The 27,252-nt window shown below is 41.9% G+C and overlaps 1 protein-coding gene across 2 annotated transcripts in view; it reads left to right on the top strand.

The window, feature by feature from the left end:
• LOC309567151 (protein-glutamine gamma-glutamyltransferase E-like) overlaps window positions 1-27,252 on the top strand; it is an 85,011-nt gene that overhangs the window by 35,007 nt on the left and 22,752 nt on the right. For both annotated transcript variants that reach the window (XM_082272498.1, XM_082272497.1), the window contains exons 4-8: window positions 1,180-1,298; window positions 6,244-6,372; window positions 13,349-13,523; window positions 17,817-17,952; window positions 23,837-23,940. In XM_082272498.1, coding sequence (XP_082128624.1) covers window positions 1,180-1,298; window positions 6,244-6,372; window positions 13,349-13,523; window positions 17,817-17,952; window positions 23,837-23,940 — 663 coding nt within the window. The remainder of the gene's footprint in view (window positions 1-1,179; window positions 1,299-6,243; window positions 6,373-13,348; window positions 13,524-17,816; window positions 17,953-23,836; window positions 23,941-27,252) is intronic.

Raw genomic sequence — 27,252 nt, 5'->3', positions numbered from 1 at the left:
CCCTCGCTGTGGGCTCCACCTGAGCGACCCAGCAGGGGCTATATTTAATGCTTTGTGAGTCCAAGATGGCCGTCCAAAACTCGAGAAAGCTTTGTGTCTAACGAGACTCTGGGTCTCCCAAGAATGTGCTTAGAGTAGAGTTTACTTCAGAAGCATCCATGAGCCTCCCTACTAAACAGGAACCTGTCGCTAATGCTAGTAAATATAAAAAAGAAAGGAATGTTATTACTCCCGACCAGCCCAGATGAACAAACAATAAGGAGCAGCCTCTGCCTACATGTTACCACCATGCCATACACCCTAATGCATTTCGTCCCACCCACCTGGGTGATCCTTTCTTCTTTATATTTACTAGCCCTCTGGATTGGTGTCAGGATAAGCCTGCACCCTATGGTCTGGGACACAATGATATACTTTCGCCTCTACATTAAGCAGCGCCAAAATCTGTATAACAGGTCACTGTCGCTAATGCTAGATATATCTATCCTCTCTAGCAGGTCTCTGCCCCTGTCTGTGACTTCCCTCGCTGTGGGCTCCACCTAAGCAATCCACCAGGGGCTATATTTAATGATTTGTGAGTCCAAGATGGCCGTCTAAAACTTGAGAAAGCTTCGTGTCTAATGAGACTCCAGTAATGAACCACACTGGTCATGTGACCATTTTGTTTACCACAGAAGTAGGAAGTGATTGGTCCTGACATCACTCCATGACCTCACTCTGCTAATCTGACAGAGCAGCAGTGCCACTTATGAGATTACCAGCAGGTACACTAACGCCTGTCAACCAGTGTCTCTATACACTCATCCTGATCATCTGAAAGAGAATAGAACAGTTACTCATATGTTGAGCCCCAGCTTTTTTTTATTTAGGAATAAATTAAAAGTACTAAGATTCCAGTCTGTGTGTCATAGTTTCTGCTCATGACATTAAATGGTTTGTCAACGTGCACTGTCATGAGAGTGCACTGTCACAGAGAATTACCTAATAAGTGTCACATGCCATGTGCGGAATTTACTGTGTATGAGTAATCCACACAAGAATGCTTTTACAGAGCTGATGTATCCTGCTGTCACTCTTTTTTTGGAGCTGTGTAGTGCAATGTACTTACATGCCAAAGACAAGAAACAGACAGCTCAGACTTGTCTTGGTAACGCCCAATATTATTTTTTTTCTTCGCAGGTGATATGGTTTACTTGGCAGATCAAGCCCAAAGACAGGAGTATGTGTTGTCAGAATTTGGTGTTATCTTTGGTGGCGATGTCAGCTCTCCCGCTCAGTTTCCCTGGAACTTTGGGCAGGTACTAACTGACCTTTTATTTATTTATAATACACCCCATAAAGCATTTCCTGCATTTGTATAAACGGGGGTTTGTTTTGATCCTGTAGCAGAGCAGTAGTTTTTTGCCTCCGTCCCTATGTATCTAAAATGGGGGAAATTGCCTGGTGCCTCTGGCCAAGAAGTGGGGTGGGACTTTTACGGGCAAGTGAGTTGCATACAATTTATAAAAGGTAATCAAAAATATTTATTTACAATATTAGGATACAATTATTTATACTTATATCCAGTGCATAGGTGTTTGGGTTATAGACCCAAAGTGTGTTTAGAGGAAGGTAAAGTTTTGTAAAATATCCGTGACATAGGTGAAAAAGGGGTGACTTTTGTTTTTGGACGTTGTTCTCTGTTTTTTCCAGGCTGGAAAAAACAGAGAACAACGTCCAAAAACAAAAGTCACCCCTTTTTCACCTATGTCACGGATATTTTCCAAAACTTTACCTTCCTCTAAACACACTTTGGGTCTATAACCCAAACACCTATGCACTGGATATAAGTATAAATAATTGTATCCTAATATTGTAAATAAATATTTTTGATTACCTTTTATAAATTGTATGCAACTCACTTGCCCGTAAAAGTCCCACCCCACTTCTTGGCCAGAGGCACCAAGCAATTTCCCGCATTTGTATAAACAAAAGAAGAGTTTTTATCAACCTTTCCCACACTTTTTACCCCAGTGTAACCCTTAAAAAAAATTACAGGTCTCAAGGAACACCTGTTCAAAATAATCACTTGGCGGTAATTGGGCCTATGCCCCTTACATTATAAGTGGTCGGTGGGAAAATTGCCCCCCTTCCAGTGGTGGTCAAAATGCTACCCTTGCAGTCATGCTGCTGGCGCTGCCAAATTACATTTGTCCTGGAACTTTGTAGGCACCAGCACATGGGAGGTAAGCAAGTCAAAATTCAAGTAACCCCTGGCTACCTCTTGAGGAACCTTAGGGGTACCCTGGTGAAGAATGGCTGGTTTATATATTGAGTAGAGATGGGCAACCAGTTTGAGACAAGCATAAGTTCAGCCTGAACTTTTCCTGTTCGACTGTTCAGCAAACGTCCACATTTTCGGGTAGCTCGGCAGGATGTTTACCTGCCAAGCGTTCCACATTGCACTGCGTGCTTCACAGTGCATTTTAGGGCCCTAATTGGAGGAAGCCTAGCACCTGACCGCTGGTCAATTAACACTGTCAGGGCCCTGACTAGACAAAGTGAAAATTACTTTCTCCAATCACGGCTCAGTACTCATAGTCCCACCCCACACTATAAATGGTTTTAACACAGCTTTACATAACATTTGACTCAGTGTAGAGTAGACATGTGCAGAATGGAAAAATTTGTTTTGTTTAGTTTCGGATAATTTGTTATGTTTCTAATTTCGTTTCGTTATGGAATTCATTTAGTTTGGTTTCGGGATTAGTTTCATTTCGTTTTCCTTAAATTTAATTTCGTTTTCATTCAAATTTGTTTAATTTATAAATTTTCTAACAAATTCCAACTTTTTAGAACGATTAGAATTCGGATTGTTGGAAAAACGATCAACCGATTTGAATTCTGTGTAAAGAAATAGCTGGTTGTTAAGCAGCGGGCCAGGAAGCAGGCCGCCCACATCCTTAACAACCATGAGTTTCAGATCTGAAAATGGCTGTGCACCGACGCTCCCCATTCAACCTGATGGAGCTTGAGAGGTCCTACAAAGAAGAATGGTTCCACCATCAGGTTGGATGTGGAGCGTTCGGTGCACAGCCTTTTTCAGATCTCTCCAGAGATGTTCATTCGGGTTTAAGTCTGGCCTCTAGCTGGGCCACTCAAGGCCATTCACAGAGTTGTCCCGTAGCAACTCCTTTGTTATCTTGACTGTGTGCTTACGGTCATTGTCCTCTTGAAAGATGAACCTTCGCCCCAAAAATAGATAAAAAAAGATGAACCTTCGCCAAGCTTGTAGCATCATTTAAAAAAGTCTTTGGTGCCAAAGGTGCTTCAACAAAGTACTGAGCAAAGGCTGTGAATACTTATGTACATGGGATTTTTTCATTTTTTAATTTTAATAAATCTGCAAAGATTTCAAACAAACTTCGTTCATGTTGTCGTTATGGGGTATGATTTGTAGAATTTTGAGGAAAATAATGAATTTAATCAATTTTGGAATAAGGCTGTAACATAAACAAATGTGGAAAAAGTGAAGCGCTGTAGATACTTTCTGCGTGCACTGTAGTATGTGGAAATAATGTCAGTGTAGTGTGTTAGTGTAGTGCAGTGTTTAACACAGCATTACATTACATTTATTGCTATATACCTCCTATTTTTTTTTTCCTCTTTTTTTGTGTCTTCTTTTTTTGTCCCCTGCCTGCCCCCTTTTTTATAAATTGTTAGGCACAGTTTTTCTCACTGCGACGTGGTGTTCCCACTTTTTTTTTTATAGTTGTTACATTTCTGTCAGCATTAGTCCTCAATTTAAAGTGCACCAAACACCAGTTTTCATTGAATAAAGTGCATTCAATTACAGTACACATTTCCCAGTATATATCACCTTCTGTGTATTTGCAGAACGTGCTGTAACACAATGGAAGGTTCCCAGTCACTATTTCTTTTCACATAAGGCTGTACCAGTTCTGTACCATCACGTGGAAGGCAATGTTTTGGAATCGTTGGGGAAGGCAGTCAGCCACAAGCTCCACCTTACTGCTGATTCGTGGCCCAGCAAGCATGGTCAGGGATAATATATATTTCATTCAAAGCACACTGGGAAAATCTGCTTGCAACTAGGAAAGATGTAGAACAGGGCTCAGTGCTGGAGCTTGTTTTGCCGCCACATCTCCATACAGCTGGTGGTGATTATGAGAGATCTGTCAGCTCCACCCTCTCCTCCTCCATGCCCTCTTCTGCTGAATTTTCCTATGAACCACCAGTACCCCTAAGCATTCAAGGGGCCATTTATTGAGTCAGACTAAAAGATGCCATGCAGTGCTTCAGCTGCTCTGTCTAGGGGACAGGAGCCACACCAGAGCAGAGATTCTTGCAGCTCTGCAGGGGCAGGCCGAAAGGTGTATCATGCCACTGAAGCTTGAGCCAGGAATGCAATGGTGGACAGAAAAAAAGCAAGTCTGTTTTGTCTGCAAGGAGATACCCTGACCCTTTAGTGTTGATGAAAAGGAGCACTGGTTATGTGTAACATCACAAGAACTACCTTTCAAGTTCCCACAGTAAAACCACAGACCACATACAGTATCTCACAAAAGTGAGTACACCCCTCACATTTTTTGTAAATATTTTATTAGATCTTTTCATGTGACAACACTGAAGAAATGACACTTTGCTACAATGTAAAATAGTGAGTGTACAGCTTGTATAACAATGTAAATTTGCTGTCCCCTCAAAGTAACTCAACACACAGCCATTAATGTCTAAACCGCACTCATCTTCTTTGGTCGACCAATGCGAGGCCTGTTCTGAGTGGAACCTATCCTGTTAAACTGCTGTATGGTCTTTGCCACTGTGCTGCAGCTCAGTTTCAGGGTCTTGGCAATCTTCTTATAGCCTAGGCCAGTGATGGGCGGACTCAGAGGCGCCTGTTTTCTCTTCTGTTTGTTGCATGTTTGGAGATCGCTTCTGCTCCCCAACAGGCTGGCCCTGAGCATCCAGACTATTTCCTCATCTCACCTTAAGACTTTATCATAGCCTTGATGTGCTATTATATGGACTATCGTTTTTATGTAGTGCTAACAGCTTGCGCCACTTGTTCCATTTCTTGTCAGTGATGGGCGAACCTTGGAACCCCAGATGTTTGGGAACTAAATTTCCCATGGTGCTCATGCACTCTGCAGTATTGTTGAGCATCATGGGAAATTTAGTTCCAAAATATCTGGGGTGCCGAGGTTCGCCATCATTGCCCTAGGCCATCTTCATGTAGAGCAACAATTCTTTTTTTCAGATCCTCAGAGAGTTCTTTGCCATGGGGTGCAATGTTGAACATCCAATGACCAGTATGAGACAGTGAGAGTGATAACACCATATTTAACACACCTGCTCCCCATTCACACCTGAGACCTTGTAATACTAATGAGTCACATAACACCGGGGAGGGAAAATGGCTAATTGGGCCCAATTTGGACATTTCACTTAGGGGTGTACTCACTTTTGTTGCCAGCGGTTTAGACATTAATGGCTGTGTGTTGAGTTCTTTTGAGAGGACAGCAAATTTACACTGTTATACAAGCTGTACACTGACTACTTTACATTGCAGCAAAGTGTCATTTCTTCAGTGTTGTCACATGAAAAGATATAATAAAATATTTACAAAAATGTGAGCGGTGTACTCAGTTTTGTGAGATACTGTAGGTCCCATGTTGAGAGTCCAATATCCAGATGGTACCTGCTATTACCGATAGTGGTTATATTATTCCATCTGTGATTTGTGTTGTTTGTAGAACACAATGTGGAAGACACAGTTCTCTGTGCATATGTTTTTTTAAGCAAATATGTTTGTTTTAACATGTTTTGAATAAAACTGAATTTTATTGAAAGAATGTGATAATTTTCTATATGGTACCATGAAAGTCCATAGATGCCTCCAAAATATTTGTTTCCATATTTAGATAGGACGTAGGTACCCATTCTATGTATGATCTATACCGGCACCTTCCCTGTTCCAGCTTTCTGATGTTGTCTGTGTCATCGTTCCATTAGTGACTTTCCCTTACTTCGCACCAGAGTGACAATTATCAATGGGACATTAATTGAAGAGAAATCTCCACAGCAAAGCATCAGGCAAAAATAAAAACCTGGCCTAACTTTCCCCCCACTTCATCCAAAATGAAAAAAGTTCAACTTTAATAATTATGGTTTTATTTTTTTAAACTTTTTAAATGAAAAGTTGTCACTAGATGTCTAATTCACAGATATATTTGTATTCAGTTTCAGGCACAGATTCTCTACATTGCTCTCGTACTGCTGGATTCAACGCTGAGTTTTCGCAGAAATGCTAATGAAGATGTCAGAAAACGCAACGACGCTTTACATGTCTGCAGAAACCTGAGTGCTATAGTGAGTGAAGAAAACATCTACAGTCATAATTGTTTAGGCTGCATTCACATGTCAGCTTATAATCGCGGGCAGAACCGCCGCGGTTCCGCCCGCGATTCGGAGATTTATTGCAAATCGCGGGACGCCTAGCGTTGCCCGTTGATTTGCAATAGCCCCCCAAACGCCGAGCGATGTTGCCGCGATTTACGCCCGCTGAATCGCGGCAACATCGCGCAAACAAAATCGCGGGACGCAATACGCTCCAAAAAAGTACAAGAGCTTCTTTGGAGCGTATTGCGTCCCGCGATTTTGTTTGCGCGATGTTGCCGCGATTTGGCGGGCGTAAATCGCGGCAACATCGCTCGGCGTTTGGGGGGCTATTGCAAATCAACGGGCAACGCTAGGCGTCCCGCGATTTGCAATAAATCTCCGAATTGCGGGCGGAACCGCGGCGGTTCTGCCCGCGATTATAAGCTGACATGTGAATGCAGCCTTAAGGCTATGTGTGCGATGAACTCGACATGTTACAAAGTATTAACCATGAGCATTATTTTTCCCATGGAATCCAATTCCTGTATTTATTCAGCTGACACCCACTGTATGTCCACCTGCTATTACCGTGACCTGAGGCCTCACTTTTATGTTTTTATGTATGAAGCAGCATGAATGAGACTACCCACCTGCAGCAGGAGAATTATGCCTCGCTTCCACTGAGTGGTACGGTTCGGTTCAGTACGGTACGGTTCGGAACGGTGCACCTTGCGTTTCCACTGCCAATAGTACCCTTTCATGATAGGCGTGGTGTAGCAGGAAAGCTGTGATAGACGATTCTCTGTCAACCAATCAAAGTTCTGCAGAGTGTAGCTCCACCCTGTTGGTACGGTACTAATGTGTTTGGTACCCCAACGAAAGGGTACCAAAAAGTGGTACGGTACGGTTCGGAATTAGGGTACCATTCACAATGGAAACGGCAAAAATAGCGTACCGTACCGAACCGAACTGTACCGTACCGCTCAGTGGAAACGAGCCATTAGTATTCTCTGGTGGTGATTAGCAGAGCCAACAGTTCTGGCTTGGACGAGCGAAAGGAATTCTGGTTAGCCGTACGTCCAGCAAAAATCACCTTTATTTTAGCAAGTCCATTAAAACAAAACCAAAAACACAAATAGAGGGGAACAGCATGACCAGCTAATGTGTTTCACGCATACCTAGCGCTTAGTCATAGCTCACTGCTTTAGCCATGGCTTGGAGATATCACCACTGGAGTCATGAACAACTGAACAATACTTGTGAATTGTTCAGCTCAACATTGCATGCCTATGAGGGGGAAGATATACATATATATATAGTCAGACAGACGTTGTACTAACAACCTCCATTTTCATAGCCTTACCCAATTTTAAGAATGTTTGCTCATTGCTCTAATTATTAGCAATTCAGATTGTTTGTTTCAACTGTAGTGATGAGAAAATTAGAGGGAGTAGGCTGGAAAATTTTCCCCTAATGAAAGAACTTCTAGGAGTGTGTGTGGTTTTCATTTGATAAAGTCCAATCTTTCCAAAATTGAATGCAAACAAAATGTTGCTTTTACTGAGAATGTTCATGCTAATGTAGCAGTACTCCCATTGGAGCCGCTGAGTGTGGGTTCCCCTGGGTTACCATTAGCAACAGTAGAACATTTAAAGAGGTTGTAAACCCATAAAAATTTTTTCAACCTGTAAGAGAAACACATAATGAGCTAGTATGCATCGCATACTAGCTCATTATGAAATACTTACCTTAGAACGAGCCCCCGCTGTGCCGCCCGCTTAGCTGTATGGCGGGCGACATATTCAGTCGCCCGTCTTCCGGGATCGCGTTATCCAGCCATCTGATTGGCCAGAGCCGCGGTGACGTCACTCCCGCACATAAGCGCGGGAGCTGACAGTCACGGCACGGGGCTCTGAAGGAACGGCCGTTTCTTCAGAGCGCATGCGCCAGTGACGTCACTGGCTGCATGTAAGGTAAACCAGTCCAGTTTCTTTGGTTTTTAGGGTTTATTAAGAACTTGGATAGGAGAAGGGATGAGTGGGATACTCCAACAACTGAACTATGCACAAATAGGCAGGGACTATACAGAATTGCTGATTGACGCTGTTTAGCACTGACTGACGCTGATTAACGCTAACTGACATTGGTCACGGCTATGCCGCTTACTTTAGCTTCACCTTTGACTGTGAAAAGTCCTTTAAGCCCCCTAAGGTACTCTTTCCTGAGGTAGCTGACCTGTAGTGCAGACTGTACTGCTGAGACACTTCAGGGCCCTTCCCGGTGCCCTCTTTACTCCCTATTCTTCAGGGCTTCACAACTTGGCACCCCCTTTACTGCAACATCCCAGGTTAGCTGGCTCTCTGATCCCCTTGACCTCTCTGGAATGGTCCCCTCTCTTAGGCAGACCCCTGGGCAGATCTTGAGTACTCACAACCACTGGTTTTCCAGAAGAATCCTGTCCCACAGCTCCACTTGGTCAGCACACACTGGATCAGAGAGAGTCAGGACACACTGAAGAGAGAGAGTGGGGCCGAGTCGCTGCACCATGGGCCTATGGTTTGTACTTGCCCCCTGGGCTGACAGTTGTCAGTCAGCACCCTACTCCCAATACATACATGGTATTGGGTAAACAACCCCCAGGGAGTGTGTCTGTATTTGGGGTCGCCTCCACCTGTAGAGGTTACCATGAGGCAACAGCTACCAACTGAGGACACTGTCCATGGGGCTTCTTTCTTCCAGCTTAGTCTGATTATGTGTCTGTCCTGGTGCCTTCTGCTTCCCACACTGATCTTCCAGATTTTAACTGTAAGTGTGCTATCAATTTGTGCTAATAAATCAGTTGCTTTTATTCTAACTTGGATCCCACGCTCCTGCTTTTCTGTTGTTTGAGCTGCACTGGATTTCGAGGGACTGTCCCTGATTTGGAACAAAGTCCCTCTGTCCGCCTTTCCTCCTCATGTGTCCCTCATTTTGGTGTGATCTATATAGTATGTATAAAAAATGCACTTTTTATCTTTCCCAGTGCTAAACCTTTCATCCAATTTCTAAATTGCCGCATCTGTATATTTCAAAAGCCAATATAAAGGAATAGTAGTGGTGATAAAAAACACCTGTGGGTTTAACCATTTTTTTTTTTATAATTCTCCGGTAGGGGTTGTGTCCTATACCTACATACTTTTCTAATAGGTGTCCCTCACAGGGCCATCTTACCGAATGGGCATGCTTGGGCAGTTGCCCGGAGGCCCTACTTGCTCGGAGGGCCCCACCTGCCCAGTGACCCAGCCCCAGCCCCAGCCAAGCATCAGTCCCGATTCCCGTGTGCATCCCGCTGCCGAACTTAGCAGGTGGCAATGCCTGTCGGTCCTGCGCTGCTGTCAGGCCACTTGGGGCGTGGAGGGGGAGCCCACAACTGCAGGAATGCCTGTCCACCTCCACTGGAATAGGCACACACAGGACAGTCGAGTCTGACTCCCATCCCTGTGTGTGCTCACTGGGCCCAGCCGCCCAACTTGGAAGCTGTCATTAGCCTGGCACTGCTGTACCAATAAATATCGCCTTATCGATAATTTGCATTTTTATTCTCATGGATGATTGTGTAGGCGGGGCCCCAGTGCACGGCATTGCCCAGGGTCCTTTAATGCTCTTAAGATGGCACTGGTCCCATCTCAAAAGTTTGGGAGGTATGGTATAACACCCTGTTTTGGGATGTGGGATGGAGAATGCCCTGGCTGTGGGTGATTGGGTTGGCACTGACAGCTTCCTGGCATGGGTTCAGACTTATCGTAACCCAAATTTTTCCATAGTGACAGTTTTCATTGGGAAAAGTGATGGGAAATTCAAAATTATAGAGTTGTCACCAGAATAGGAGCAGAAGGTAAAACTTCCAGTGGGGACACCCATTTCAGTGGTAATATAAATATAATTCAGTACAACAACGTAAGTAAACGTGATTGACAACCCTAACAACTTAATCTAGCTGACTCTGGCACATAAATCATGTCACTGTATTTTGGCTCTGTTCTGCATATTAAATGTTAAGCCTTAGGAAAACATTGCTCAAGCAAATGATTTTGCTTTGCTGGCCCAGCAAGCTCCTTCTTGTCTATAATGATCACAAAATAGGCATAAATATGTTTAAGGTGTAAGGAATATATATATATATACTGTATATACAGTGCCTTGAACTTTTCAACCTTTTGCCACATTTCAGGCTTCAAACATAAAGATATAAAACTGTAATTATTTGTGAAAAATCAACAACAAGTGGGACACAATCATTCAGAGATCCTCACTGAACTTCTGGAGAGAGTTTGCTGCACTGAAAGTAAAGGGGCTGAATAATTTTGCACGCCCAATTTTTCAGTTTTTTATTTGTTAACAAAGTTTGAAATATCCAATAAATTTCGTTCCACTTCATGATTGTGTCCCACTTGTTGTTGATTCTTCACAAAAAATTACAGTTTTATATTTTTATGTTTGAAGCCTGAAATGTGGCAAAAGTTTGCAAAGTTCAAGGGGGCCGAATACTTTCGCAAGGCACTGTATATATATATATATATATATACTGTATATAAACAAAGGTAAAGCTTGTACTGCTTATATTTTGTTCTATAAGTCCCGGTTCACACATATTCTGTGTCAGACATCGCATGTGATTCGCAGCGCACTGCTCTGCAAATCACATGCGATGTCTGTGCATTGTGAATTGTATGGCTGAATTCGCGTTCGGACCAAAGTTGCACAGCACCTTTTTTTATCTGTACCAGAATCGGATCGCATGGGTGTTCACACCTATGTGATTCTAACTGGCAGTTCGCACTGTGATATGCAAACTGATCTGGGGGTGTCGTTAACTTTGTATTGACACCCCCAGCGATTCGCATATGGCAGTGTGAGTCAAGTGTGATGTGGGATCCCGCAGCGGATTTGCAGGGTCCCTGCATCGCATAGGTGTGAACCGGTGTAACGTTAAAAAAAACCATACCCCGTGGAGAAACCATACCGTCGTCACTTCCGGTCTGAAACAGCTGAGCAGCGCAGCAGTGCGCATGCTCAGAGCGCCGGATACGTAAATGAACATGAAAGAATTTGACAAGTGCGCATGCTCGGTGGGCATGAAATTCTCACGGCACTGTGTCTAATGTAATACTTGCGGCGGGTACATTAAAACCCTTCGGCTGCAACATTAATCATCTCCTCTGCTATCGCTGTATCTTCCCTCATCTCCGGTAATAAATATAAAAGCGGCGGCGGGAGTATGAGATGTAAATGTGACGGCGATCGCGGCTCCGTGATCCGCTTTTATATTTATTACCGGAGATGAGGGCAGTGACAGGGCGAAGAGCGGAGATGATTTATGTTGCAGATAAGCTGTTTTAATGTAAGCGCCACAAGTGTAACTACCGTGAGAAATCCATACCCTCCGTAGCGGAACCAGAAGTGACGAGGGTATGGTTTTCTCACGGGTATGGTTTTTTTCACGGAACACCGGCACTAAAACAAAGTAGGATTTGAAAAGTTTAGCAGATGTTGCTCTCCACCAGCTGCCCCCTTCCAAGATAAATATTATTACTTGAGTGAAATCCCTCTCCCTCCCTCCCTCTCCTACCTCACCCAATTTAAGTTTCGAGAGGCATTATCTAAATGCAGCTGCAGGGACTTTATTTCTGCTTCCCCTGGCTCCTTTGGCTCCCAGATGGAGCCCAATCAGTTCATTTAGAGGGCCCCAGGATGCTGTATCATGGAGAGACTTTTCTTTTTTTTTAATCCATGCTCAGGTGGATTATTACCACCAGGAACCGCATTTTGCGACAATGAAATGAAGGTTTCGGCCCTGACCCATTACTGCCTGACTCCTTCAGCCAATGGGTGCTGAGGAGAGGGCGGGCTCAGGCTGAGGGGGAATAAGCGGCGGCGGTGACACAGCGGCGCGTGTGTGCGTGGACACTGAGAGTGACAGGCCCCCACAGCAGGCTGGTACAGTGAGGAAAGTAGAAAGAATCAAATCTGCAATGAATTCCTTTGTCTCCAAAAAGGTCCAGTAACACCCTTCACCTAGGCCAGGGATGGTGAACCTTGGCACCCCAGATGTTTTGGAACTACATTTCCCATGATGCTCATGCACTCTGCAGTGTGTTTGAGCATCATGAAAAATGTAGTTCCAAAACATCTGGGGTGCCAAGGTTTGCCATCACTGATGCCATGCCCTGGCTGTTGCTCACGATGAGGAATTATACAGCAGCCAAATGTGTTTATCATCATTATCTTCATGATAATCACACAGTAGAGGTGCATTGAGCCACAGCACCTATATTGTGGGATTATAATGATGATGAGAGTGAAAATAATCTTTTGGCCTCATTTACGCAGGGAGTGCTGCAGACATGCATCTAACATGCAGGGCTGTCATTTACTGGCTTTAGGATGCATAAAGTGTTGCATATATCCCTGTGCCGGCATCGCATTTATTTCTACTGAGACACACAGCCACTGTGTCCCAAAATGTCAAACCAATCAAAATACGCTTATTAGGAATTTTTTGATGTTAGGAAATGTTGAAAAAAATAGAGTTTTACATTTTTTTTGGGGAATGTTATATAGCAGAAAGTGAAAAATATATATATTTTTTTTTTTTTCAAAAGTGTCGCTCTTTTTTTGTTTATAATGCAAAAAATAAAAATGGCACAGGTGATCAAATACCACCAAAATGGTATTTGTGGGGGAAAAGGGACAATTTTATTAGGGTACAGCAGCGCATGGCCGCGCAACTGCCCGTTAAAATAACACAGTGCCGAATCGCAAAAAATGGCCTGGTGATTAAGGGAGAAAATCTTCCGGTCCAGAAGTGGTTAAAATAACGTAATTTGTTAATGCTGACATGCCAAGTTGAGATGAGAAAATTAACGATAGGCTCGTGGTAATTCTGAAAATGTCAGTACAAATCTTGTGTACAATTTATTTCTGCCAGATAAACAGTAAAGACGATAATGGCGTGGTGATGGGTAACTGGAGCGGGGAATATTCTGATGGTACAAACCCCAGCGCCTGGAACGGAAGCACAAGCATTCTGAAGAGCTGGTATGAACGCAGACAGCCGGTAAAATATGGACAGTGCTGGGTATTTGCTGGTGTTCTGTGTACAGGTAAATTTCTATTCTAATACAATATGATTTTTACAGATGTATCATTATTTTTTTTTTTTTAAAACAAACAAGCAATTAACCGTTGAACTGTGGGCACAGGTATGGCTTTAAAGCATCATTAAATCCACATCATTAAAAACTTTCAGTACTGTCTGTTCACTGTCCCTCCCTCCTTGTCTGTGTCCCCGCTGCAGCCTGAGATTGTGTAGACCAAGGGTCTTCAAACTATGGCCCTCCAGTTGTTCAGGAACTACAATTCCCATTATGCCTAGTCATGTCTGTGAATGTCAGAGTTTTACAATGCCTCATGGGACTTGTAGTTCCACAACAGCTGGAGGGCTGTAGTTTGAGGATCCCTGGTGTAGACCTAGCCATTGCCACATCTACTGAGCATGCTCCAGTTTCAGTTCCCTTCTAAGCTGTTCATCAGTTATCACCTCCTTTTTTAGATCTGTGCAGCCCATATGACTATAGAGCAACACATGTGGGCAGAAACACTCTAGATCGGCCTTTCTCAACCTTTTTAACACAGTGGAACCCTTGAAATAAATTTCTGGTCTCGGGCAGAGATGTATAAAGTACTAGAGACCAAGACTTGAGTAAAAGTACAAGTGCTCTATCAAAAAAGTGACTTGAGTAGAAGTTGAAGTGCTCTTTAACCACTTAAGCCCCGGAAGATTTTACCCCCTTCCTGACCCAGGGGGTATTTTGCGATTCGGGACTGTGTGACTTTAACGGACAATTGCGCGGTCGTGCGACGCTGTACCTGTAAACTAATTTGACGTCCTTTTTTTCCCACAAACAGAGCTTTCTTTTGGTGGTATTTGATCACCTGTGCGATTTTTTGATCATGCGCTATAAACAAAAAGAGAGCGACAATTTTGCAAAAATAACAATATTTTTCACATTTTTTTTATATGAAATTCCCCCCCCCCCCCCCCAAAAATGTAAAAATCAAAATTTTTTAACATTTTCGGCCAATTTGTTTTATGCTACATACGTTTGGTAAAAAAAAATCGCAAAAAGCGTATTTTGATTGGTTTGCGCAAAATTTATCGCGTTTACTAACAAAGGGAAAGATTTTTGTCATTTTTTTAACGCGTAATGGCGGCGATCTGCGATTTTTTTTTCGGTACTGCGACATTGCGATGGACAGATCGGACCCTTGACTGACATTTTTGACACTTTTGGGGTTACCAGTGACATTTCTACAGTAATCAGTGCTATACATATGCACTGTTACTGTAAAATTACACTGGCAGTGAAGGGGTTAACTTTATTTGAGAGGGAGGGGCTTTGTGTGTCCCTAGGGGCGTGCTTCTAACTGCGATTGGCTGTGGCTTGAGCTGTAGAAACAGTGATCAACGGTCCTACATAGTAGAACTGTACGATCACTGTTTCTACACAGGGGAGAATGACAGGCGGCTTGTTTACATCAGCCACCTGCCTTTCTCCCTCTGCACCGACGATCGCCGAGTGACACATGCGCGGGGGGGTGCATGACCGCGCCTCCGGTGGCGCGCGCTCGCTCCCCAGAGCCTCACAGGCTAGTGACGTATATAAACGTCACTTTGCCTGTGAGGGGCTGACCGCCTCAGTATATTTACTTGCGGCGGTCGGCAAGTGGTTAAGCACCACACTTAAGTAGAAGTACTAAAGTATTCAACATTTTTTGTACTTAAGTATTGCAAGTAGTTTATTTTAAAATTTACTACTCAAGTACTGAAAGTAAAAGTACAAGTATTGTGTTATGTAGTTTTCAATGCAGAGTGCCCACAGTGTGCCCCCTTTCAATGCAGAGTGCCCACAGCGTCCCCCCTTTCAATGCAGAGTGCCCACAGCGTGCCCCCTTTCAATGCAGAGTGCCCACAGTGTGCCCCCAATCAATGCAGAGTGCCCACAGCGTGCCCCCAATCAATGCAGAGTGCCCACAGCGTGCCCCCTTTCAATGCAGAGTGCCCACAGCATACCCCCAATCAATGCAGAGTGCCCACAGCATGCCCCCTTTCAATGCAGAGTGCCCACAGCATGCTGAGAGACCAGCACATACTCACCCGATGTGGCGGCGGCAGCAGCTTCTCCTCAATCCTCCGCGTCTCCCTCCTCCTCCTCCTTGGCCAATGGCAATTGTTCTCCTTTAGGCCAATCAGGAAACGGGTCTCGGACCCGCTTCCTGATTGGCCAGGAGGAGGATCAGAAGGAGGATCCGTGTGACAATAGCGAATATTCACTGCTCTGCGCCCTGTATCCACCCTCAGCACAGCCCTGTCACAGTAACGAGTAACGAATGCAGCAACGAGTAACGAATGCAGCACATAAAAAAAATATCTGAGTAAAAGTATTAAACTCATTGAAAATATGTACTTAAGTAAAAGTGGAAGTAGGAAAAAAAAAACTATACTCTAGTAAAGTACAGATACCGCCTTTTAGTACTTAAGTACAGTAGTGAAGTAGTTCTATACATCTCTGGTCTCGGGAAACCCCTGCTAAAAACTAAAAATCTACAACTCATGACACATTAGTGTGACAGTCAGTGGGAAGAATGCTCCTTACTCTTGTCATCATTGGGAAGAATTACCCCCCTACAGATAGCTAAAAGGAACAATGGTGTCATTGGAAACTTATCTGAGAGGCAGAAATTGCCCATCGCTCAAGGAACCCCTAGCAACCTCAGGAGGAACCCTAGTTGAGATACCCTGCTCTAGATAAATGAAAGCCCACTCCCTCCTTCTCCATGCATACTAAACAGCAAAACGCAATGGAGGAAGGATATTATATGTTAATTGATGGAGGCTTCGCCTCCCTATAATTCTAAGCACATACAAACAATAAACACAGGCTGGAGGGGGGTAAAACAGGCTGTGATTGGTGGAAGCTCCACCTGGATAGCCCAACACCATTTTTTTGCACACAAAAAATAAAAAGATTTGAGATCAAATACATATTTGTGTGAAGATTTAAAACATTTGATATGTATTTTTCCTTTGTATTTCGAAGGCTTTTTTTTTTTTTTAACATGTGACTAGCAGCAGAGAACTAAAAGCTCCTCCCACCAATGTTTCCCTGCAGATGTCACATGACAGCTATATATTGATCATTAAAAAAGGAACTTAGATTTCTTTTTTTTTTATATATTAAAATAAATACAGTGCCATCATTCATATACAGAGGAGAGATTATGTAAACACCGAGGTAATACAAATATGCGTCATTCGGCTTCTAGTGGTTGTACTGGGATGATGTCTGCAACTGCAAGCATCACCCTGGTACCGTTTTTTTAGAACAGACGGTCAGCTTTCTTGTAAAAACAACTGATGTGGCTAAGAAAAAAAATTAAAGGTACAGTGTAAACATAAAAAAAAAAATACAATATATTAAAAAGGAAAAAAAAAATGTAAAGCACCCCACTCCTCCGTGCTCGCGCGCAGAAGCGAACGCATATGTAAGTCGCACCCGCAAATCTAAACAGTGTTCAAACCACACATGTGAGGTATCATCATGATTGTTAGAGCAAGAGCAATAATTCTAGCACTAGACCTCCTCTGTAACTCTAATCAGGCAACCGTTAAAAATTTTGAAAGCGTCGCCTATGGAGATTTTGAAGTACCATTTGTATGTTTGTGGCCATTCCACACGTTTGCACAATGGTAAAGCATGACATGTTAGGTATCCAATTACACGGCATAACATCGACTTTCCCTTTATACAAAAAAATTGGGCTAACTTTTTTTTTTTTAAATATTGAACGTGTATATCTTTTTTAAAAAAAAAAAAATTGCATTTGAAAGGCCGCTGCGCAAAAACAGTATGACATAAAATATTGCAATGATTTTATTCTCTAGGGTCTACACTAAAAAAAAAATATATATATATATATATATATATATATATATATATATATATATATAAATATAAAAAAATATATATTATATATATATAATATAATATATATAAAATATATAAAAAAATATGTATATACTGTATATATACATATTACATATTACATTACATACATATTAATATATATATATATATATATATATATATATAGATATATATATAGATATATATATATCTATATATATATATATATATATATATATAATATGTTTGGGGGGTTCTAAGTAATTTTCTAGCAAAAAATACTGATTTTAACTTGTAAGCAACAAGTGTCGAAAAAAGGCTTAGGCATGAAGGGTTTAAACAGTGAGTGTTTCATATCACTTTAAGACTATAAAATTATTAATAAGTGTATTTCCTTTTAATCTGATTCTCTATTTTTCCCCTCTTTAGTCAGTAGAGCCCTGGGTTTACCCTGCCGGGTGGTTAGTAACTACAATTCCGCACATGACGCAAATGGCGACTTGCTAATTGAGAAATTCTTTGATGTAACCGGAGAACCAGTAACGTTAAGTGATGACAGTGTTTGGTAAGTATTAGACTACTGTGTAATGATCCGTCTGATTGCAACTTGTAATTTTCAATAAACAGTCACACCTCTGCTAAGCATTTTGAGAAAAACAATGACATCATTTACCCTTATTCACCCCATGGAATCGGATGCTGTAGAGCAGGATTGTACACTTTCTACACAATGATGTATAGGGACATCTAGTGTTTAAATATGTTGGCAATTTTGTTTTATTTTCCTTTAAATTAATATTTAATTTTATAGAACAGAAAATAAGATTGCCATCAAAAAAGTTTCGATTTTGATCCAGCACCTACAACCTGCCATTTTACCTACTTCCCACCCATCACATGATGTCCTGAACTTTGAGTGGAGATAACTATATGGTTTTCTGCAAAGTAAAAGCCCTCATAGTGGCTGTTTAGCCCCTTAATTGCATTTCAGAGGTGGGGGGCAGATGCCCCCCCCCCCAACCACCACCACCACTCTCCAATGCTTCTCTCAATTCGCCCATGCCATTCCGAGCCAGAGAGTGTGAACCCTGACGTTTTTTTTGTTTTTTTTTGCTGGGAAGCCTTTTTTAATCTCAATCTTTCCAGCCTAGAGGAGAGATGTGGCGACTTATAGACCCCAGTTCTCTCTGTAAAGAGGACCTATCATGCCCTATTCCTATTACAAGGGATGTTTACATTCCTTGTAATAGGAATAAAAGTGATCAAAAATGTTAAAAGGAAAGTGTAAAAAAAAAAAAAATATGAAAGTAAACTAAACAATAAATAAAAAGAAATTAAAGTGCCCCCACCTCCTAGTGCTCACACACAAAATCGAACGCATATGTAGATTGCACCCGCATATATAAACGGAGCTCAAACCACACATGAGAGCAATAATTCTAGCGCAAGACCTTCTCTGTAACTTTAACCACTTGACTACAGTGAACTTTCACCCGCTTCCTATCCAGGCCAATTTTCAGTTTTCAGCACTGTCACACTTTGAATGACAATTGCGCGGTCATGCAACACTGTAACCATATGAAATTTTTATCATTTTTTTCACACAAATAGAGCTTTCTTTTGGTGGTATTTAGTCAGCTCTGGGTTTTTTATTTCTTACAAAAAAAAAAGAAAAAAGACAGAAAATTTTGAAAAAAAAAAAGTTTTTCTTATTTTCTGTGAGTAAATTTTGAAAATAAATACATTTTTCTCCTTCACTGATGTGCGCTGATGAGGCGGCACTGATGGGCACTGATAGGCTGCACTGATGGGCACTGATGAGGTGGCACTTATGGGCACTGAGGTGGCACTGATGAGGAGGTACTAATATGCCGCACTGATGGGCACTGATAGGTGGCACTGATGGGCACTGAGAGGTCGCACTGAAAGGTGGAGCTGATGGGCACTGACAGGCGACACTGATGGATATTGAGAGGTGGCACTGATAGGCACTGACGGGTGGCACTGATGGCACTGACTGGCAGTACTATGGGCACTGATTGTGGGCACTGATGGCGGGCACTGTGGGCACTGATGTTAGGCAGTAATTGGCACTTTATTTACATTTTGTGTAATCAGGGCACTGATGATCAGTGCCCTGATTACTTGTACTTGTCTCCCCTATGAGGAGGAGCCGCTGATCGGCTCTCCTCGCCTCACGCACTGACAGTGTGAGGCGAGGAGAGCCGAATAAGGCACTTCCTCGTTTACATGTGACCGGCTGTGCACTGTAGGCTGTCATTTGACGGCGGGAGGGCGGTAGCAAGTGGTTAAACTGGTAACCTGTGAAAAATGTTAAATATATATATAATGTTTGGGGGTTCTGAGTAATTTTCAAGCCAATAATGAATTTTACATGTAGGAGAGGAATGCCAGAATTGGCCCAGTATGGAAGTGGTTAAAGTGACACTAAATTCTGGTAAAAAAAAAATTATATATATATATATATATATATACATATACAGTAAAACCTTGGTTTGAGAGTAACTTGGTTTAAGAGCGCTTTGCAAGACAAGCAAAATTTTCAAATAAATTTTGACTTGATATACAAGCAATGTCTTGATATACAAGTAGCCTCAAGTCACAGCTAAGTATAAAAGAGAAGAGAGGCGCCTCTAAGTGTAGCAATATGGTTAAATTTAATGAAGGTACAATTAGCAACTCACATGGTTGATAATTGGAACAGGCACATCTAAGGATGCAGGCACCCGGGGTAAAGCTGTCCACATAGACGTCTCCCTCACCGCCATCTACGTCATCCCTTCCATGCTGCCCCTCGCTTTCAGATCGCTTTACTGCAGGGTGGTCTTCCCAGTCAGGATTACAGACTGGCAGCTGGCGGTGTAGAAGATAGTCTATGTGGACAGCTTTATCCTGGATGCCTGCATACCTAGATGTGCCTATTTTATTCATCAACCATGTGAGTTGCTAGATGTTGTACCTTCATTAAATGGAACCATATTGCTACACTTAGAGGCACCTCTCTTCTCTTTTATACTCTGAAGCTCCTGCTGGATTTTGCTTCTAATCCCCTTATGGAAGCGGCTATTTGTGGATGGACATTTTATGCAACCTATCGCAATGCTATAATCTTTTTATATGGACTATAAACTGAAGGACTTCTGAATAAATGGCTGTGGAACGAATCATCTGAGTTTCCATTATTTCTTATGGGGAAATTTGCTTTGATATAAGAGTGCTTTGGATTACAAGCATGGTTCCGGAACGAATTATGCTCGCAATCCAAGGTTTTACTGTACAGTATATATTTAATTATGCATTTTAACTAAAAAAAATCACCTTCTATTGCTCTCAGTCTCCTAAATTAATTCAAAATTCCTTGTTTTTGCTGCTGTAATCTGACTTCCTGTTCATTCGCGGTGGATGCAGGATTTTGTATGTAGGAACTTGACCAGCCGCTCTTGCTCGCTTCCAAGCTGGTCCGTGAACTATAGGATTTGTAGTGTGCATAGAGCAGTGCACATGACCACAACTAATACCCACTGCTCATTCCAAACAAATGGAAGTAAGGGGGGGGGGGGTTAGGTTTGGGAGCTCATGGAGGATGTTACAAGCAAGGGGAAAAACACAGTAAAAAACGATTTCATTAAAATTGATTACAGAGCCATTAAGTAGTGGATGTGTATGGATTATTTTGGGGGAATTAGGATATTGTTTATTGTCACTAATAAAAAGTAAAAAGAAATAGTTTTAAACATTTTTAAATTCTCCATCCCCATCCCACCTTATCATTTATTATTTTCTTTAGCTCTTACCAGCATTGTTGGTGCGTGCTTTGGGTTGCCTGCGATATACAGTAACTACATAAGAAGTGTCGCCGTTCCTTCCCCCCCCCCCCCCTAGATTCCAGGAGTGTTGGCTTCATCTCATGTTTAATTCCATGTAATGTAATTGAACGGCTCTCTGGGCCTTCCCCAGAATCAAATATATCCATGTTATTGTTCTGGTTTATTTTGTTAATGTATTTTGAAAAATTCCAAATAAAATGTATAAAAAAAGAAGTGTCGCCGTTAACTGATAAACAGGACCAAAGTAACTGCATTGAAAGTTGTGGATGTAGATGTGGGAAGAGTCAAAGCTGCAACCCACTTAAAAGGGAGATCACCTATCCCACCAATGGAAATTGGTGTCAGTAACTGAAGGTTGGGTTGTGGCTTCTATCAAAGCTACTAGATATACTGTATGTGTGGCCCCAAGCCAGAAAATAAGATTGCCATCAAAAAAGTTAGCACCTTGATCCGTTCTCGATTTTGATCCAGCACCTACAACCTGCCATTTTAACCACGTCCCGCCCGTAGGGCATCAATAACCCCAATTGTTTGTTTTTTTCCTTTATGACCTGCTGTATGTAAAAGTCAGTTGGATTGATGGCCGTAATGGGGATTTTCCTTTAGAAGTGGCAAGTGAGGTGGTGCACAATCAAAGGTGTTCAGAAGTTTGGAACTCTATTACTGTATAAATGCATATATGCTTGACAGCGAATGATTCATTGTAGATTTTTTTGATTGGATTGGAGTCTTCCTATACCAAAGTCTTCTTTGCCATGTGGAGTGGAATAGCACCTATAGCTGGAGTGTGAAGGAGGTCAGTTAAGTGGCTGCCTTTCAACAACTAGACGGTGGTGATCTGTAAGAACTTGATCCACTGTGGCAGTGTGTCTATTCCAACAGTATACTCATCCTCCTTCTCTAGGCCATAGTGCCCAGTGGTACACCATAGGGCACCACCAGCATAAAGACAATCCTGTTGTCCTGTTAAGGACCATGGGAATGAATGTTGAATTCCTGAACAAATGACATGAGCTTAAGTAAAGAATTTTGAATCACCAAGAACAAACTGCTCTATATTTTGGCAAAATGTGGAGCCCATTATGCAGAGCAGATGCTCTATTGATGGATAGTTCTCTATAATCTTATGTGAAAGGATGTTTACAGTGTGTGGACATTTAGAGCTTTCCAGTCCCTGTGCAGAGGTTATTCTGAATATATAGGAATGATAGAATATTTATAGTATGTTTTAAACAAGAGAGGAGGGCGTATTTTGATGAATTTAATGGTTTTAACAATTTATTGTGTGTAATTTTGATTATATAAAATAAAGTTATTTGTAGTGTGTATGGATCAAGTGGAGTATTGCTCCATAGCGACTAATATACCCTTTGTTTATATGTATATATGTTTTCTAATGATACTAAGGAGGTTGAGTCACCACCAGGCTTTTTATCCAAGCTTATTCAGGAAAAGTTTGACATAAATTGCAAGCCCTTGTTCCCTTGATCTTCGTTGTGATAACCAGGAGAAGGGTTTTATTTTCTATTCAATATCCCCCTCCTATACAGTAATATGGTGCCTTATACCAGTGATGGCGAACCTTGGCACCCCAGATGTTTTGGAACTACATTTTCCATGATGCTTATGCACTCTGCAGTGTAGTTGAGCATCATGGGAAATGTAGTTCTAAAATATCTGGGGTGCCAAGGTTCGCCATCACTGCCTTATACCCTCCCCTTCTGTCAGAAAGGGGGGCTGCTGCACTACTTATACAGTTTCCACTCTTTGTAACATAGGGAGGATGATCACGTACAATCTCCAAAGGGGTAGCTTAGCTCGCATATCCCTTTGCCAATGTCCACCTACCAGACATTGGATGCACCCCCTATCACTCTCCCAATCCTCACAGGGCGAATTCTATTTAACTTGATAGCCAAAAACCCAAAAACAGTTGTCTGGGGGCATAACACCGTGACTGTTTACTTACAGATGCAATATCCTCTTCCACATGAATCCTTCACACCCAACACTCAACTGCCCATGTTACCTCAAAACATTTACCACCAGCTCATTTGTTCTGTGGACGGGCTCCAACTCATGGGTCAGTTGTTACCCATAACAAATTATCATGAAAATATCAAAAAAACATTCTAAAAACCTGCATGACTCAAAATATTGGAATGGGGACCTGTCATTCTATTACAAAACCAGCACAGTAAAGTCAAATGTATTAAAAAGTCAGCATTAATTATTTAATTACCCTCATCCTTGTTCTGCTGACAACTGTAACATTTGGGATTTTCATCTTTTTTTATCAGGAACAATGGGCCCTATGACAAAAATAGAGGGTGAATCTATCCAGCTAATACATGGACAGCAATAAAAACCTGGCAGAGGTTTTTATTTTTTTCCTACTCTTTCCAAAAATATAAAAATATGTCTATAGGGTGCATACACTATAGTTCTACAGTTATATTTTCTGTATATCCATTTACTGGTAATTTCATTAATATTTTCAGTTTGCACCAGGTCATATCAGATTTATATTATCTGACGTAAGTAATATTTTGCTTTATTCAAAGACAAAGTAACTCATTTTGTTTTTTTTCCTGAATATAGGAATTTTCATTGCTGGAATGAATTTTGGTGCATTCGACCTGATCTTGGTAGCTTCTATAATGGATGGCAGATTTTCGACTCAACTCCCCAAGAAACAAGCGATGGTAACAATAAAAAAAATAAAAAAGTTTTAATATTTTATTAAAGTAAAGTTTAAAATATTTATTTTTATAGTTAAAGTACTTTGATCAAAAATACAATTTTCCTCTCATGATGCTATTGGAGATTTTTTTGTAAATTAAGATGTCATTCTGCATGATGTAACAAAGGAGGTGGGCATAGAGAGGAAGGAAAAATATTGATTAGTAATATTTAGTATTTTTTCCTGAATTTATGCAGGCTGTGAAGAAACTAGTGATCGACTGATATCGGTTTTTCGTTGCCGATACGGATACCGATATTTTGGCCATTGCATATCGGTATCGGCCGGTATTGGCTGATATTTTCATACATTTAAAACAATGTATTTATTTATTTTTACTTGACAGGTACTCTTGTGGAGGGATCTGGGGGTCTAAAAGACCCCGAACACCTCCTCTGCACTTAAAACCATTCAAAATGCCAAGTTTTGCTGTTTTGAATGCTGTCATTTTTTTTAATCTGGCGCCAGTACACGGAAGTGATGTCATAACATCACTTCATTGCTTAAATCTTTCATTTGTACATATGTGAGTGGCATATTCAATAACATTTGTAAACGGAATTATGCTATGTGACATGAGCAATATTTGGAATATCGGCAATATCGGGCAGTTCCGGGGCCAATTCAGATATATCGGCAAAAGTCAATATCGGCCCTCGATATATCAGCCTTGCCGATAATTTGTCGATCCCTACTAGAAACAAATCTTTTTTTATGCTTGCACCTAGCAGAGAGTGGGCATTGCTTTACAGAAATACGTTTCCTTTCAGAGATAAAGTTATTGTTTTTACCAAAATATACAAAAACATGAGCCAGCTGGTACTACCATGAGTAAAAACATACCTTCCTGGTGTGTAAGTGATAGGTAAGGTACTACTTGTTTTCTTTTACTGCTTCTCTGGGAAATAGATTGATTTCAATATAAAACTCCCCATAAGCTATGGTAGGATTAGTTCCAATTTATTTTTGGACAAATCTGAAGTCATCTGGAAGGTACTTGGGAATATGTGAGACAATAATTGATGAAGATTTATAACTGAAAACTCCCAAATAGTAAATTTATCATGCTATTGTAGCCCCATTGTTATTGCAGATAGAAAATTTCTTCTAGTACGTATGCATTGTTGTAGTAACTAGAGATGAAGCCTCCTATTTTGGAAGAATGGGATCTTCCTCTAGGAGTTTTCTGGTAGTGCTTTTTGGTTTAGGGTTTAATATTGCCCTAATGCCTCTACAACCCTCTAGAAACCCTTTTCTGTTTTTAAAACAATGAAAAAGTTAATCTGTCTCGCTACTTGTGATGTTATATGTAGCACTACTCCCATGGGAGCTGCTGGTTACGGGTTCCCCTGGGTTACCCATAGCAACAACATCACAATTTAGCATTTTCAAAGTACTTGGCTCAGTCAGGAAACAGTCTAGGAGTTTTGTTTTTTTGTGGTTTTATTTGAGAAATTGGATAGGAGAAGGGATGAGTGGGATACTCTCACTTGAATAACTATGCACAATTTGCTGGGACTGCTGAATAACTGAATGTGACAAGGCCGCTGCTTCACCTTGACTATGCAGTGAAGAAGTATTTAGATAAGCTGTACTGTACTGTAGAACACTCTTCAGGGCCCTTCCTGATACCCCCTTTGTCCCTATTCTTCAGGGTTCTCTACACGGCACCCCCTTTACTGTAACTCTCTGTGTGAGCTGGCTCCCTGATCCCCTGACTCCATTGGAGTGGTCCCCCTTCCTGGGAAGACCCTTTGGCAAATCTCCTGGTACTCACGGACACTGTTTTTCCGAGAGAATCTGCCAGCAGCTCCACCGTCAGCTTCACTGGATCCTCTGCAGCTCAACTCCACACCTGGTTCACTAGACAGACTGCCTGAAACCACCTTCCTCATACTCAACAGGAGGAGAGACAGCCATCAGCCTCCTCCTGGGACTCTGCTTTTGCCAAAGACACCCTGTCACATGTCCCCTCAGCTTTTATGAGCAATCCCAGGATGCACTGATGGATGCGAGATTGCGAGAGTGCCCACCCACTGAGACTCCCACAAAAGCCAATGTGTCACTGGCTGGGTTTCCTCCACTGTCCAACAAGCTCCCTCATTGGATACAGTGGGGACACTCCCTCAGACCCAGTGAATCACACCTGGAAACACGCAACAGGCAACCTAACAGATCAGGCTCCCCTGATAAGCAGAAGGAGCAATAGATGCTTTTACCTAGCACCTACCTAGGAGGGCGATACATATATATTTTTTTAAAGTCTTCCTGACTAGAGGTGAATATACATAGGGCTTGCAGCGTGGACGAAGCCATTCCACTAGTTTCTGGGTAGCAAGGCACCTGAGTAAAGAGTCTGCAGAATTCTGTATACAAACAGACAGTGGAACCTCAACCAAAACCATGTATAGGGTGGGAAGGGTTAGAAAGAAAGGGGAGAGAATCCTTCAATGGGGGACACAAACCTCAATCGAAACGGTGATTAGTATTGTTTTATCCACTTTATATAAAATATATTGTAAGGGATTAGCTCGGTGGTAGGCGTATGGGTGACCCCTTTGGGGGGGGGGGGGTCGGCACACAGGGAGATAGCCGAGGAGTGGTTGAAAACAATAGTTTGGTTTATTAGGTCAATTTCTTCAAACCAGTGTATGCAGCAAAACATCAAAATAAAATAAAACAAAATAAATCCTTGCCTCTGTGGGCGGCTACCTTCTCACAGCTGGAACCTGCCTAAGAAGTCTTCCCAACCTACTGTTGGGCCGACACTGCTGATCCTACAGCAGACACTCAAATGTCCATTTGTTCGCTTTTCACACAGCACAAACATTGTCCATTGAACATGTCCCTTTGTTTTCTTTCACACAGAAACACTTCGTCTTCTCACCTTTGAGACGTCTTCACTCGTTTTTACCCTCCTGAGCGCACACCGCTTCAGGAGGTCTTCCCCATGCTCACTCAGCTTTCAGGGGGCACACAGGACTGTCCTCTACCCACATGGCGTCAGGATGCAGCAATGCATAGACTTTCTTTGGACAAATTATAGAGGCCTTAATTTCCTCATTCTGAACAGCTGAAGGCCTTTCAACTTCTTTACACCTTCCTGCTGCCTTTGGCAGCCGACACCCTATAATAATTAGTGAACTTTTCAAAGCAGGTGGGAATGTGTCTCCTCTCAGTGACTACATTCCCAGATTTACCTGACTTCCTGTCACAATATATATATATTTTATTGCTGTTTGTGTCTCCATTGCTGAGATTTTGCTCCAGTTCC

The sequence above is a fragment of the Pelophylax lessonae genome (genome assembly GCF_965119305.1).
Source record: "Pelophylax lessonae genome assembly, chromosome: 11".
Classification (NCBI taxonomy): domain Eukaryota; kingdom Metazoa; phylum Chordata; class Amphibia; order Anura; family Ranidae; genus Pelophylax; species Pelophylax lessonae.
This window is presented reverse-complemented; position numbering and strand designations above follow the sequence as displayed.